General features: G+C 35.9%; 1 protein-coding gene across 1 annotated transcript; it reads left to right on the forward strand.

Moving 5' to 3' along the window:
* The first annotated feature begins 4 nt into the window (after nucleotides 1-4).
* Nucleotides 5-16617, forward strand: LOC135682151 (26S proteasome non-ATPase regulatory subunit 11A). The gene is made up of 16 exons (XM_065196909.2): nucleotides 5-152; nucleotides 3193-3294; nucleotides 3819-3946; nucleotides 4372-4443; nucleotides 4686-4743; nucleotides 5571-5682; nucleotides 6080-6140; nucleotides 6806-6827; nucleotides 7078-7142; nucleotides 7724-7800; nucleotides 7991-8114; nucleotides 9302-9349; nucleotides 10419-10496; nucleotides 11149-11184; nucleotides 12862-12913; nucleotides 16380-16617. The coding sequence occupies exons 1-16, from the start codon at nucleotides 50-52 to the stop codon at nucleotides 16520-16522; spliced, it is 1281 nt and encodes a 426-aa protein (XP_065052981.1). The 5' UTR covers nucleotides 5-49; the 3' UTR covers nucleotides 16523-16617.
* Nucleotides 16618-16655: the final 38 nt, after the last annotated feature.

Genomic DNA, 16655 nt, shown 5'->3' on the forward strand with positions numbered 1-16655 from the left:
TTCGACCTCGCTTTCAATTCGCTACCTCAATTCTGCTCAGCGAAAGGAAATGATAGACAACGGCATCATGGCGTCCACTGCAACGTTAGAAAAAGCTGAGCATCTTCTTACGACTTCACACCAGAAAGCTATCGAGATGCTGGAAATTATTGGTAAGTAATGCCTATTGAACCATAAGCTTTTTGAATATTACAGAAAAAGAAAACACTAAAATATCGGTGCATACCATAAAATCAGTTGCTCGAAAAACAAGTCAAACCAATATCCCAATAAATATATAATTTTTATGTAAAATTGGTAGTAACGCACGAAATGATAAAATTTATGAAAATGATAAAAGAGTTCTTATTGTAAAACATAAGCTAAATAACAAAGACGGCAGTAAAAAGTAATTTAACCATTGCTGAGCCAGACTGGAAACTTTGCTTCTTGCGCGGGCAAGTTTATTTTGAAAATTTGAGACTGCGCGCCTGAAATCATGCACTCTTAGTTATTTTTATTGTTAATAATGTTAAATCCTATTGTCAAGGGATCTAGGGGATTTTGCGCGGCCAATATGCAAAAGCGCGCAGAGGTGTGCGCGGGCAATATATTGCGGGCGCGCAGCAAAGTTTCCAGTCTGGTTGCTGAGTGAGGGCCCAGTATCAGTATGGATATCAGTATCATAAGCCTTTAGGAGTAAACGATTGGAGATTGAAGATTCCTTGTCTGCGGCGCAGGCAATGGCAGCTGCACTCCCAAGAAGTAACGGGTGCACTCTTGCACACCCAAAAAATGGGTGTGGTTTGGGTGTGTTCTTGGATGTGGCTCAAATAAGAGAGTTTTTTCAAATACAGCAAAATGATTTCTAAATCTGTTCCCAACTGAGATTAGACAAATGTGTGTCATTCTCATTTGAGTGATCCACTTAAGATCAGGACTGGCCAAAAGTTTCAGTGGGCCTGGGGCAAAACTGAAAATTTAGGCTCCTTGTGAGGGAAGCAAGCAGAAAGTTGTTGGTCATTTTCTTGCAATTGTTTCAATATTTCTTTGTTTCTATTGTTTTATTCTCATGTTTTGCTATTATTTCCATTCTATAAACGTATTACAATCATTTAGCTATAAATGGATTAATTCCATTCCTAAAATGGAATTCCTTTCTTTATGAGGTTCCCTAGACATTGAGGCCCTTAGGCATTTTGCACTCTTGTCCCTTCATGGTGGCCCTGCTTTAGATCATCCTCATGGTGCTCTTAGAATGCTAATGTTTTTGGCCTTTTCAAGCATTATTTTTTAAATCTCTTTACTAGCCAATCTTTAGGAATTTGAATAACAGCCACTGATGGTAGTGTTAAGTAAGCATAGTTCAACTCTCAATCATGAAATTCCCTGAGATGTTAAATTGATGTAAACAGGAAAAGTATCAGGAATATATGCACACACTCAAGAATCACTGAGAAATTTGGTGCACACTTAAGTGTGCACACTCATCACAAATGCACTCTTGCACTCCCAGGTAATAGCATGTGCACTCCTGAGATCTTGTCAAAATCTGCCATGAAATCCAGCCCAGCTGAGGACCCTGGATCAAGCTAACCCAAATCTCTAGGTGCCCTTTTTGCTAATAAAGCTGTTAAAAAGACTATTATCAATGTATAAAAAGAATATATACCATTTGCAACTTTCCAAATTAGTGCTTTATATCAGTTAGTATCCAAAGTCAATATTCACAACTGTTTCCTAAAGTACATACTTAAACAACTGACTGTTTTCGTTGACGAAATCTCCCTTGTGGTCGACGGTTGCCCTTGTGGTCACCCCCGAAAATCACAACGTGTACAGACTTGAAAATTAGTCAATTTTTGTGAATAAATATTTCTGTAAAAACAAATCAAGTAAATGAAAAAGTTCACCAATGTTAATGCTTTCTTTTTCTCAAACTATTTCGTCCAACCATTCTGAAACCAAATGATTTTGACCCCAGTGAATTTTGTAAAGCTAATCAAAATTCTCAAGCAAACAAGTGGGTGATCTTTGGCCTATCAACAGTGGTCTTACAAAACACCCCCAGATTTGTTCTAACTTTTTGAATCTCATGGACCAATGCTCACACACTGAAAGGCAGCTTTGTTAACTGCTTGCAAAAAATATCAGAAATAGCCAACAACTGAAGAAAAGATTTTAGATGTTATTTCACAGGGCTCTTCTTAATGGCCCTTCTTGATGACCCTTTTTGAACATGAAATCTATCAAGAGAAGCTCAATTTTAGGTTTTCAACCTTTTGATCAGCTTTCAGAAGCATTTTTACAGGATATGTTGAAGCATTTCCAGGCTGAACTGCAGATTGAGTAAATTTCATAGAACCTCACTAGGGATAAACTTTTTTCTAGACATGTTTAAGATAGAAAAGGAAAGGGAAATTTATCCAGTGTTATAGTGAAGTCAATATTCCAATAAGGGGTTATGCTACAGTGGCAGACACCTGAGGGGGCAAGGAGGGGGACAACTGCCCCCCAATACTTAGAGGACAATGGTCTTTTGTTCCAAAACAATAGAGAATGTGACATCATCTTATTAGAACAATAGGCTTGCCCCCCCAATATTTGACCAAGTGTCCACCCCTGTTATGCTATAAGGTGCAACTGACAAACAATTGTTCCTAACAATTGGGTTAGGGTTAATGTATCAAACTATACACTAGGTCAGCAAAATAATTAGCAGCTGGAATTCCTATGTGCAGATAGATAGCTTCTTTTGATGAGCTGCCTCAGAATCAATTAAGAGCTGCATTTGTGGCTAGCAAACCATGCTTAACTCATTGCAAACCAATACATTTTATGAATTGCTCCTATCAATATTTTTGCAATTTGTAGGCTGGCAGGTCTACAATCCCGGACAAAAAGAGTTGAGCCTTTTCAAGAAAACTTTATGTTTTTTTCCTTTGAAAAATAGCTTCTCCTCCTCCCCAAATTCAATGTTGAATGCATGATTTTGTAGCAAAAAATGGTAGAACCAACATTGCTTTGGGGGGAAAGTGGGGGGATTCAAATTTACAAGGGCAAGGTTAAGTAGAAAATTGCAAAAATTGCATTTTTTCTCAACATTTTTGTCCAGAATTGTAGATTTGACCTGAACATTGTGAAATTCTGGTGTTTGTGAAGTATTTGTTTATTGTCTGTTAAAGTATTGAAGTGTTGTTGCTTTTTCTCCAGTTCAAAGAAATGCAGAGGTGGACAATGAGGAGTCATTGAAAGAACAAGAAGCAGCCATTTTGAAACTTGGATCACTGTACTCAAAACATGGAAAAGCTGATGGTAATTGCTAATTTTTTTTGCAACAGGTCATACTATTATTGCTTCAGGTGACATCTAGATTTGCTAAAGATTTTGTATTCAAAATTTAAAAACTTATAGATTTGCATATTAGGATTTTTGAAGAGCTTGGAATCAGATCACAACATTCACAGTGAAAAAGGGAGCAATTCAATGAAGCTAAGCAAGATAATTTAAAAATGAGGTGTTTATAGAACAAAACCCAACGATATAGGTAAAAAACAGCAACAACTGATACAACACCAAGTCTGTATAAATGAACAGAGTATTTCATCTTTCACTACCGAATCATTGTTCAGAAGTATTTTTAGTAGTTGAATAGTTAAATAGATCTGGGATAGATGGTGAACTAAAAAAGTTAGCATTTCTTTGCACTTGCTAATTTAGGATGCAAAACTTTATCTTGAGAGGATGAAAAGCTTTTTGAAATCACTGTGTATCTCAAGTTGTGTTTATGCCATCTTGTAATATTTTTTCTCTTTGGTAATTTTTTTATCTTTTTCCAGAGCTTAGTAACCTTGTCAAAGTCACAAGACCTTTTTTAAAATGCATATCAAAGGCAAAAGCTGCAAAACTGGTCAGAGACTTAGTAGACCTGTTCTTAGAAATTGATGTGGAGTCAAATAATGCTGCTGTAAGTATCAAACATTTGTCTATGGTTGAGTCACAAACAGATCTTTTAAGGCTGAAAAACTATACATTTCTTGCAAAATTATGAGTCAAAATGTCTTATAAAAAACAAAGGAATATGTGCTAGTCAATTACCTCTAGTATGCAACACAACTCATGTGATTAACATTTTGACAATGAATCTGAAAGATTCTCGCAATGGCTCTAAAATAAACATTCTTTAAAATTCAAGTACCTCTCTTACTAAGAAGAATGTAATTGAAGTTGTCATTATTTCAAGGCTATGTTCAGCCCTCTATGCATTACACAAAATTTCATACAGAATAAGAAAGCCTTGGTATTATTCTTATGGTGCTACAGAGAAAAGGACCCAACTATACAAAGAATGTATGTCTGCCAAGTTAATTGCTTATCTCTTTACATACACAGGTCCAACTTTGCCTTGAATGTATTCAGTGGGCAAAAGAAGAAAAAAGGTCTTTTTTAAGACAAGCTCTAGAGGTGAGCATTCCTGGTATTTTTTATGTCACAGCTCTTGTTTTTGATCTGTCTTTAAAAAGTCAATTCTGCTGTTTTATTGAAATTTGGTTGAAATAAGTAGATACCAATTTTAAGTAGACCCCAAAAACATTCATTTTTCTCGTCAATTTAACTTCAGATGTACATTTTTCAGAGTTTCATATCTTACAACTACGATCAGCTTATTCTGCATTAACACAAAATCTTCTCTATTATATTTTTAGTCTCGACTCATAGCACTATACTATGATACCCATGCTTATACAGAGGCATTAAATCTTTGTAAGTATGATCCAGACTTCAGTTAATTGAGTTATATCTTAACCTTTTTTTGGAAAATTGATGAATTTCTCAGGGGCGTCATGGTGAATGAATTTTAGAGGGGGCCAGAAAGAAGAAATTTCTGACAAAATTTCTTAGATCAAATAAAATCATTTCATGTAAGTGGGGGATGGGGCAAAAAATCTTATAACTTTTGGCTTAGCTGAAAAGATGTTTAAAGTGCACTTTTTATCTTGTCTCTGTTTCTCTCCTACTTTACAGTAAACGACACTGGCATCCGTAGAATTAAGTAGAATTAATTAGAATTAAGTAGAATTAAATAGAATTAAAGAGAGTTTAGACAAGGATAGAATTAAGTTACTACCTGAGGCGAGATCATGGTTGCCGCCAAAGGGGAAAATTTTTTATAATTGAAAGCTTCATATTCGCTGGAAATTGCATTCTTTGAAGCAAATTTTAAGAATAAGATCGCATTCTCAAATTGAAATTCCACTTGGGTAAAGCGATGGTTTTGATCGACGTTTTTCTTGTTACACAACATAACTGCATAAATTTTCAAATCTGGAACAACATTTTCAAAAATCTGGTGATAGGCACTAAATTAGCACTGGCCCGGTTTTCAGTATCAAATAAAGATAAAATTTATGACCAATTTTGATCAATTCTCATAACCAAATTTAGCCCTTTATCTGTGCACAATGTATTTATAACCTAGCTATAAAATAAAAGGCCATATATGGCTATAAGTCAATGTATCAAATGCTTGAGAAATCCAGCATGGTTTATTGAATTTCCATCGTACTTACAATTTACACTTACCAACGTAGGCGCTGTACTGTTGAAAGAGCTGAAGAAACTTGACGACAAAGCCCTGCTGGTTGAGGTTCAGCTCAATGAAAGCAAAACATACCATGCTCTAAACAATGTACCAAGGTCTAGGTAAGTACTTCGTCATATCTTTCAATATTTTTGTTGAAAATTTAGAAAGGGTAGAATTTATTGCTATTTTATAGATAGAATCAGTAGCAGTAACCAAGCTGTTTGAGTAGGGAGAGAGGGCTTGGGGGGAGCGCAATTTAGTTCCCAGGTCGTTTGTTTGAGTGGTCTTCTTATTTTCTACCTCCCAGGCCAAGATATTCCATTCAACAAAAGTTGACCACAGTATTTACCATCAAATTTACTATGTTTTTATTGACTCAATCCTTCTTACTATAAATGTTTTCCAGCATAGGGGTCTCTGGTGTACCCTGGATCTGATTTCGGAAAACAGCAGTCTACTTTTTGTTAACCCTTTTTGTAAAGAGCGATATATGTTAATCTTATCTCTATTCCTTAGGGCTGCTCTTACGTCGGCAAGGACCACTGCAAATGCAATTTACTGTCCTCCAAAGCTTCAGGTACTCATTAAATGAAATATTTGCTAGTGAATGCTTTGAATGTCATTTGAGAGCCATATTCTCATTCGTATCTCATCTCTTATTATACGTGATTATAAATTTTCCGAGCAGAGTTTCATTTGTGAAAATCTCTGACAGAGATACAAATGGGGAAACGATGCAAAGAGTGTTAGAATTCTTAGAAAAGGCCTTCGCCACCAACTTGTGGAACGAATTTCCATATGCTGAACTCTCCAAAAATGTTGCGTATTTCTTAAAAACTAGCCTTTTATGTGGAAGGCAATCAATGTAGAAACCAATTGTTAAAGCAATGACGCTTTTATGTGCACAGTTTGATATGCAGTATATGTCGTACAGTATTGATTCTATTCTTAAACTTTTAAAATTCAGCATTCCGTGTTTTGAAACGCCATGAAACGTCACGAGTCTTGGTTTAGTCTATTTGCTTATTTGTTAAATTCATGGTCGCATGTGTAAACCTTTCACCTACTCTAAATTCATTTGAAATACTTAATTCTCACCATTGAGATTCTTTTTTAACTATTTCTGATGTATTGATATTGGTAAAAGTAAATAACATTAAAGGTAGGAAGATTGATGTTTATAGTTCATAACCTGTATTTTTGTTTTTTTCCTTTTAATTGTAATTATAAATTTATTTTTAGGCTTCACTGGATCTCCAGTCAGGTATGTGTAAACTGTTGTAATTAAATCCTAACTTATCAGTTTTCATCCTTTCTTCAAATATTTACACCTAGGCGAATGCTCGACTGCTCGAATTTCAATCCATTAAAATTGAGAATTTCATGAAAAAGGCAAAATTGACCGAATAGCTTTTTATGTTGGTTATCTTTGTGTAAGCAACCAATAATGTTCGACAGCCAGTAATTAATTTATTGTTATTTCTACAGCTTTCCTCTTTCTTACTTCCTTAAAGGTATTCTTCATGCCGAAGAAAACGATTTTAAAACTGCCTACTCTTATTTTTACGAAGCATTCGAGGTTTGTGACTGAATCGGCTTAATTTTGTCTCCATTTCATTAGATTTTTTTGCGGTGCTAAAGTAGAGTAGCTTGATGGGAAGGTTGTGTTGATAATATTTTACGTGTTCAGCAGTCATATCCTATGTAAAATCGAAGTGAACTTCCGGGTACAGGCCTTACTTTCTGTATGGAAGAACTTAAACAGGATTTCTTTGAATCTTAAAAAGCTGTTTTTATACTACAAGTGGATACTGTGGTGCTTCATTTTAAACCGACTGCTGTTGTAACCTCATAACTAAAGCTCTGTATCTCAATGTTTTTCTCTGGTGGATTATGCAGGTCATGCCTTTTGATTATTAGAAAATTAGGAAAATTAAGATTAGGAAAACGTTCTCTAGTGATGCTGATGATTCCCATAATTGTTTATTGATCCTTTTTTGACATATATTCACGATTGAAGTTTACAGCTATCAAATGATCTATGTTTTCCAGAAACAATAACGTAAGCGTCCTATAAACCTATATGTTTTGAAACTTATATACAATCTGCCTAATTGTGCGATGCTTTAAAGTTGCTATCCTATATTTTTTCATGTTTAGGGCTATGATTCTATTGACAACCCAAAGGCGATCATTGCTTTGAAATACATGTTGCTCAGCAAGATTATGTTGAATAGGTGAGTTAAGTATATTTATTATCTTAGCATAAATTAGTAGCCAGCAAGGCTCCTTCAGTCCATTCATCTGTTTTTATCAGTGAATAAATACTTTCAAAATGCGCTGTTTTTAGTGCATGTCTCGTTAAATTTGGCAGTCACTACTTTGACATATGTATCAAAACCTTCTTGCTTGCTTGCTCGCTTCTAGCCCCGAGGATGTCCAGTCGATTGTTAGTGGTAAGCTTGCATTGCGGTACGCCGGCAAGCAGATTGATGCAATGAAAAGTGTTGCTACAGCTAGTCAGCACCGATCACTTTTGGAATGCCAAGAGGTATGAACAACCTTCAAGCTTTAGTCGCCCTTGTTTTTACTTTCTCGCTTTTTATTAGCATGTGTTCTGATCTCAGGCTTATTTGTAGCAACGAAATCTCTTTTAATTTTTTTTGTCTTGCTCTAGCGTTGTTCACTGAATTTTCTTCAGCTTACATTTTACTTGCAGCAACTTCTCCTTAAAAGCAATCGACAGATGCTAAAGTGGCTTAAGCTATTTGTCAATCAACATTAGCCAATCAACTATCTTACGTTCACTGATTGGCTAATTTTGATTGACTGATTGACAGTTGTCTGAAGCCACTAGAGGATCTGACCATTGCGTTGAAAGGGCATTCTTTCTTTCTAAAATTAAGTCTTTTCAAATTTTTTTCCCATAGTTATGTTCCCATTTCATTTAATCCGCTCGTTTTTTCTGCTTTTTTAATTATCCCCCTCTTTTTTGATTATTTATTTTTTCAATGTCACTACCTCCTTACTCATTGCTTGTACTATCAACCACAACACTCAAGTTTAAGTATTATCAATGAATTCAATTGAAAGGAGTGGCATCCAATTTAGCCTTGTTCAAACGCTGTCGACTCTTTACTCGACTACATTTGATTTTTGTTGAGCTTTGTCGAGCAGTGTTGAGTGTAGTGAAGCCGGGGAGTGCTCAAACGCTCTCGACTTTTTACTCGATTTCACTCGATTTCACTGATATCGCTCCTTCGTAGTGGCAAGTTGCGGTGAGAAAATGCTGATAGTTTAGCGCCAAATAGTTTAAATTGTGAAAAAAAAATAGCTGAATCAGTAGGATCGATTGAGGGCAAAAAACGCCAAACTTTCGCTGCTTTATGTACATTAAATATGTATTCAACTGTGTTATGTTTTGGTGAGAAAAAAGAGATGATTGGAAAAACTCATGCGCAAGCTCTCCACTACGCTCAACAACACCTTGAACAATAGGAATATTGTTTCACTCCGCTCGACTCCGCGAATTCAAGAGCAGTCGAACGAAGTCGAACGAATTCGAGCGAAGTCGAGCGAAGTCGAGCGAAATTTGAACATCTTTAAAAAAGTCGAGCGTAGTCACACAACATTCTGCTGAAGAATTACCCGTGTTTTCAAAGCGAGCTGAAATTGAGGCTCTTCCCTATCAATATAAACAATTTTCTACTTTTTTTTGAATAACTGTTGTTTTTTCAGACTTTGAATAAGTACAAAACAGAGTTGTCATCCGACCCTGTCATACTGGTAAGCACGTAGTTAACTAACGTTTTCACCTTCATTGAAGAGTCTGCAGTCTAGACGAATTTATGTCAGTATTCTGCGATTAGAGAATGGAAATAGATAAGACCTAGCATGCAATTTCAAGAATTATGACTTAGGCGTAGCGATTTTACAGGGAAGTTTTAGACATTCTTTGACTTATTAGGAGGAGGTAGCCATTAAGTACCTAAGCCCAAAAATCGTGTTTTCCCTACCCTCTCTCCTCCTATACAAGTCCAGTCACTGCACGTCGTACCTCTCGATTTTGTACAAGCGTGCAATGCCTGCCAAAAGTACTTGGAACACCCACCAATTTACGCTGCATTTGATATTTTTCATTTCTTTCATGAAAAAAATTGCTACTTCCGCCCCCTTCCTCCTAAAACAATGTTGATGATTTAGAGAAATATCATAAAAGAAGCGCAAAAGAAGTGCTCCCTAAAATCCTAACCCGTTTGATAGTAAACCAACATTGTTCTGTAGGGGAGAGGGGGATGATTGATTTTGACCTTGGAAATTGACGTCAGTGTTCCAAGACTTTTGGCAGGCATTGTAGTCAATCTGGATCCCCGAAGAGAAAGAAAGGGTACAGACAAAAGAGGCTGTGCAACCTCTCAGCTAAAGTTGAAACAAATTCTCTACTTTTACTATCACGATTTGCAGATTAAGCTTTTCGTTTATCTTTTTTAAGGCATGATATCAAATTATTTTGTAAATGTACATACGTTCACATTTTTGTATCCCCTCCCTCTGTACCCGATTTTACGCGTTTGTGGAAGCTACCCTCCCCCCTCTGCCAGTGGCGGACACTTGGGGGGGGGGTCGAGGAGGGCGCCCGCCCCTCCCCAACATTTTTTAGGACGATGGTCTTTTGTTCTAAAACAATGGGAAATGTGACGTCATCTTTTAAAAGCAATAGGCTTGCCCCCTCCAAAATTTGACCAAATGTCTGCCCCGCTCATAGAAATTTTCATTCGTTGATGGTTAATAAGGATGTACCATTTTGTCTATGAGCATTGGAATGACATTACGATCTGCTTATTTCACTTTATAGAGACACTTTGGAAAACTCTACGATAATCTCTTGGAGCAAAATCTGTGCAGAATAATCGAACCTTTTTCTCAAGTTGAGGTTTGTATCGTCAACGAGTTGACTGTTGTTTTCTTTGTGACTGATGAAAGCTTAAGACCACGGATGGCAGGAAGCCCCAGGAAGAAAGTCAGGTATCATAGATAAGAACAGTTTAAGTGAAAGATATGCTGATTAGAAGAAGTAGTGAGTGAAATATTAGATAATACTGCAAGTTAAGGTTCCAAAGATGCTACATGGGGAGAAATTGTTGAATATTGTCGTATGAAATCTGAACAGCCTTAATTTGATAATAACCTGCTCATCAGTTTCATCTTTTTATGTTTTTAAACCTTCCTCGATATATGTTACTCAATCCTATCCCGATAAGGCAGCTGATATTTCTTTTCTTAATTTATAGTGCTCCTATACTCATCTAATTCAATAAGTCTCTGTGTTGCCCTTGATGAATTATGAATATTCCAATCGGTATAATGGGAGACACTGGAGTTTGTAACTTATCTCTTTGTAATTTCCTACACCCGATGGAAACAATTATTACCAAGATCGTAAAAGAATACTTCGTTAAAGTTAATTGTGTTCTATTGAATATTCTAGTAGATGAAGCCTGAATATTTGTACCTGTATCCACCTGGTAATACGTATCGCTAGCAAACTCCTTTGTTATAACTAATTGGCGTATTCTGAATTACAGGTGGATCATATAGCAAAGATTATCAAGTTGCCATTAGTAAGTCATTCTATCATTCCATACGCAGTTATATGTAATAAGGTGACATGTCGAAAACTGGTAGATGCACTTTGTGACTTGCTAAAACACCTAATCTTCGTCTATGAGTAAAAAAACAAACAATATTATTTCTGAGATGTCTTTAAACGTGAGTGTTAACGGTAAACGTGAAACTTGTTTATCACTGTGTTTGCATGACAAATTTTTCTAGCTCCTCTCAAAACTGTCTGGAACTTTAAACTTGTAAAGAGCCTAGACGGAGATCTGCACCGAAGAGGTTTATTGCATTGTATATGACTATGTCATCAAACTATTTTTTGAAATAGTAACGAACACAGACCCTTATCCCCCTCCCCCCCCCCCCCCCACCACTGACATGCTACAACTTTCCAGCAAGAGACTTTGAGTACGTCATCTAAAGCCGAGGATCTACTCACTGCATTTTGCCGTGCCTCTTCTAAAATCAGGTTCTTGTTACATCGAAATCAATTCTTGTTACGTTGCACCTTTAAGCATACTTATCTCTGGCTTCCCTATGCAGATAGTGAGATATTTTAAAGTCATGGCTCACACTTTTGTAGTTGAAGCGCTTTGTTCTAGCCAGCTCTCAGCTGTTACGCGGTGGGGTCGGTGCAATAGATTGAACTGGGATATTATCAATGCTTTATCGGAAAGTTACTCGACAAATAGCACTGCATATTTTGCATCATCAACGTTTTAAGAAAAACTTGCTACAACTTTTCTGCAGTTGAGTCATTCATGACCCTCATTCCAGGCTCGAAGAAAGAATATTGAAATTTTCTTACTCAATCTGCCTTTCAGCGAGTTTAAAATTTAATTTAAGAATTATTTTTGCCACATCTAGATAAGGCTGGTTACTTTTTGAGATAGCGATATCCTTTAAAAAGCGAGTAGTTATCGAACATGTTTGTATCCAGTTTGTTCATAACCGAGCATCAATGAACCACTTATCTGTTCTGTAAGAATGTTTTTGTATAAAAATTGTCTGCATCCATGCTGATTGATGAATTGATTATTGTTTATCTCAAAAAAGCAATCTTTATAGGATTGGAAATGTATTAAACCATTTCTCTAGGAAGCCACATTGACGTGGTTATGAAGCTGTTGTCTGGAGACCTCTTGTTCAGGCGTTTTGTTGTTACTCAATACATTTATTGATAATTCAGGAGCAGTGCAGGTTTTCATTTTCTGTTTCAATCGCAAAGATTTTACATCTGTTTAAACAGTAATTAAGAGGAATTTTCAGTTTATAACTTTCTTGTGACCTGATTATAGCAAAGCTATTTTTTATAGCAAAATACCCATAAAATAATCAAATTTGACTGACGTTTCTTCACCCTTAAACCTTTTCTCGTTGACTAAACAGAAACTTTCCATCTCCAAGCTTGAGGTGAAAATTACGAACCGACTTGCCTCAGCGGAATGTTGTTATTGACAGCCAGTGGTGTAGTGCTATCAAAATGACAAGGGGGGCTCCTGCACAAAATGCTGCAAAAAACAATAGCAAAAGTAAAAATTTGTCAATTTTCGGCATAAACAAGGAGAGCTCAGCCCCCTTGAGCCCCCCTAGCTCTACATCCCTGTTGACAGCGGAGTAACGAAAACAGCTGATCCACTTTATGAATAAAAAGTTGAAATTAAGATTTTATTTTTCAGAATGTTGTCGAAAAGAAACTCTCACAGATGATTCTTGATAAGAAACTTAATGGTAGGTGTTTAATTTGATAATAAAAATGCTCAGAAAATTGCTTATTATCTTATTTATTACTTATATTTTTATCTTCTAACATATTGCAAACATTCGAGTAAATGATCCAACATGATCGAGTAAATGATAAATGATTCTTAATCATCCATCGTCACTTGTCACCGCCAACATAACTGCAATCATAACCATCATTCAACAACACAGCCATATTTCATCGTTATTAATTATTGTAATCAGGAATCACCAAGAATCATCCCCATTCAATCGGAATCACAAAGAATCGTCATAGACCTACGTTATAAGTACCATCGCCTTTACTAATTATCAGTAGTAATCATAATCGATCGTTGAGCATCATTATCAATATGATAATAATCATCGTCGTGTGGGCTGTAATACTCCCCTTGGTTTTGATTTGGACCCCGGTTTTTATTGGATTTCTGTTTTGTTCCAAGATGACATGATTCCAGTATTGCTACTTTTCGTTGTATTTTGAAATTAAGCTTCTTTTGGGTTATTCACTGTCTACAGCAGTTTCCTTTCGTGTCAGCCGCAGAGATATCAAGATAGGTGCCTCTTTGTACTTTTTTCGACAGTTTTTGGCAATACATTTTATTAGGACTTGAATACCCTGAAATTGTAGTTGTAACCCCTGTCCCTTCTTGACCCTTCTTTAAAATTTCAATGATTTTCTAATATAGGAATATTTTTAACTTTAAGAGTTGCAGCAAAATGGTTGAAAAATTAGCCTGGAAATCTCCTTGATAATTTGAAAGATAAATGTCAAATGAGCTTTTATGACGTTGGCTTTTCACAGGCTAAAAACCTTTTCAATGCAAAAGGCACTGATTTCAATACGGGCCCGATTACAAACAAAAGTTTTCACATTGTTACAAATGAAGGACATTGCATATAATTAAGTTAGGACAATCTCAAGCTTGTCGTTTTGAATCTTTGCAAAAAATCGTTTTAAAGGCCACTATAATGGCCTAGAGGTCCAAGAAGTGTTCCTTTTAGTGATGCTTGAATCGAACTATCGAGTTTAGGTTGCTTCCTTTAACAAGAAGGACCTAAATGACTCTTTTGCAGCTTCCGTTTTGACTTTTTCGAAAGCGTCAATGAATTTCCCCTTGTATTGTAGTTTTTCAACTTTCTCAATTATAACGCAAAATGTGGTATAGCGGTTCCTTGCAAGCATTTAAAAATGCGTATTGCTCCCTTATATTTTTCTTGATTACGTATGGTCATAGGTCCATTCATATCCCATTTTTTGTCTGCTCTTCTGCGCGAAAAATAATCATGCCGGTGTTTTGATCCTTGCATTTTTCTTACTAAGATTGCATTTCATTTAAATAACTGCTATCATTCATTAATAATCCTTTATATTTTCTTAGTCGGATGTCTATAACTGTTCCTTTCACAAAAAGCTGGTTATTTGCAAATTTAAGCTGCCTTTTCGGCCCTTTTACGTTGGTTTCTGTTACCATTAATTTGTTTACCTTGTGGCAATGTTTGATAAGGCTTGAACGACTTGAAGTGCCGTTCTTTAAGCTTCATCTAAAAATTAAAAATTGCGTTTAAATGCTATTTGAATTCGTACAGGATTCGATGGAATATACAACTTTTTCCGAACAGTCTATACAATCGAAGTTCGACAATTTTACGGCCTAATAATTCAAATTTTCTCTATTTCGTGCAAAGAATTTTGCTGCTTAATGATTATGCCTATTTAGGCATTTTCTCGATAATTTTAGTTTAATTTATTGGCTGTCCGCTGTACACTCATTTAAGTTACAACTAATCTTCCAAATCCTCTAATTACCAAAATAATGGAAAGTGTTGATGGTCAGGTGGTTAAAACCATCTGTGTTGAAACTCGTCAAAATCCTTTCTTAATTTTGACGGAATGTTACATTACATCTTGTAGGCCTCATTTACCGAATATCTTAATCAATGCTAAATTACGAAAAGTTCATCAGAAAGCTAGCATATAAAGTACATTTAAAGAAAAATTGAAAAGCTGTCATCCCATCTTAGTTTTCTTCGTAGAAAGCCAGGTACATCAACGTGAAAGAAAGTCCTTTTGCAAATATAAGAGCAGCTTTCTTCCGAAAAATACCTGTTCCCTATGTTGCCATTTGCAAAATTATTGAAGTTCTATTTTTACGTTTGACACTCTTTTAAACGTGTGCATAGAGCAGGAAGATGTTTCTTTAGGGGCGGGCCTATTCTGGTGCTCACACAAGGTGCTTTGAATGACTCTGTGGTGGTATGATGAGTACAAACGGGTCAGAAGGGTCACTCTCGTCGGTTTCTTTGTTGTTTTAGAAGCCTGAAGTCAACAATTCCCCTTTAAACTCGCTTTCATTAGACGAACTTAGCCATGACAAATTATCATTCATTAATCAGATATAAACGAATTATGGTACATAATTGAATTTGTTCACTATCATGGGGCATTTCGTCTCAAATAAAGTTGTCTACTTTCATTCTTTTTTAAAATTTCCCCGACAGATACATGCTAAGCCTCGTATAAGTTAACGCATGCGCTAGTTTTTTCAGGCTTCACCTGATAGGCAGGAGTTCCCCTTCTTCTTAATTCCTATTCCTAATTCCTATTCTGTGGTGATACATTTGATTTGAATACAAACTGCAGTATGTTTTCTTTATAACAATGTAATGTGTGAGAAAGAAAACAACGGGCAGCCCCCCCCCCCCCCCATATAAACTTCGTTCCGACAACACTGTGATATCAATCTTAATCTCGTTAGGAACGCTCTTATGTGAACTGTGTGAATGAGCATGTAGACATTGCAAGGCTTTTGAATTGAACGTCGTTATTATGTTAGGACGTATTTTTGACATGAACGAAGGATTTTGATGTTCATGATTGAGCTTATGAATAAAGATATATCGGAATGATGCAAATAAATATCATCCTGGTATTTCATAATAGTTTGAATTTCAGTCTGAACCTTCAAACAGCAAAATTTTAAACCTTTCAACTATTATTTAAATAATTTTTCAAAGAGTTATAATTGCATTGATTTCAGTTTACCATTACACAACTAGAATTAATCAATTCACAAATAGGTTACTGCTGCACGTTGGAAAAAAAACACTGTCTATTAGCATCTTGTCCAAATCAAAAGAGGACCACTTTTATACTGTACAGATAGGTAGAGACAAGAAAGAAGATAATTTCTTGTAGCTCATAACTTTGTCTTATGTCTAATTGGTATTTTTATACTATCACACCTGCTAAGGTTACTTTATTAGAAAAATGGAAACATTAAACTCGGCTCCCCTAATACCTGTTACTCTAAAGAACTTCTAACAAATGCGACAACTGGCCTAGCAGTCCTTTGCATGCTGATCAAGCTCACACCCTTTCAGTTTTCTATTCCCCCGGCCCAGAACTAAACTGATTATGTACTTCACATAATGAATTTGTTCTTTCTTGTAGGCATTCTCGATCAAGGCTCTGGTGTTCTTATCATATTCGATGATACTCCTGTTGACAAGACATATGAGAACTCACTAGAAATTATTCAAAACATGGGAAAAGTTGTAGATGCTCTATACAATAAAGCAAAGAAGCTTTCATAAACTTGATCACAAAGGGACATTAATGCGATGTTTGTCATTATTTCTGTATCTCGTTGATTTGTTTGTCTGCCAGTTTAACTTACATGTAAACGTTATCACTCCTCTGTCTGTGTTTATTGTCTTCTTTGGTGCG

Source organism: Rhopilema esculentum, chromosome 16, assembly GCF_057945365.1.
Source record: "Rhopilema esculentum isolate cy_ngs chromosome 16, ASM5794536v1, whole genome shotgun sequence".
In the NCBI taxonomy this organism is placed as follows: Eukaryota; Metazoa; Cnidaria; class Scyphozoa; order Rhizostomeae; family Rhizostomatidae; genus Rhopilema; species Rhopilema esculentum.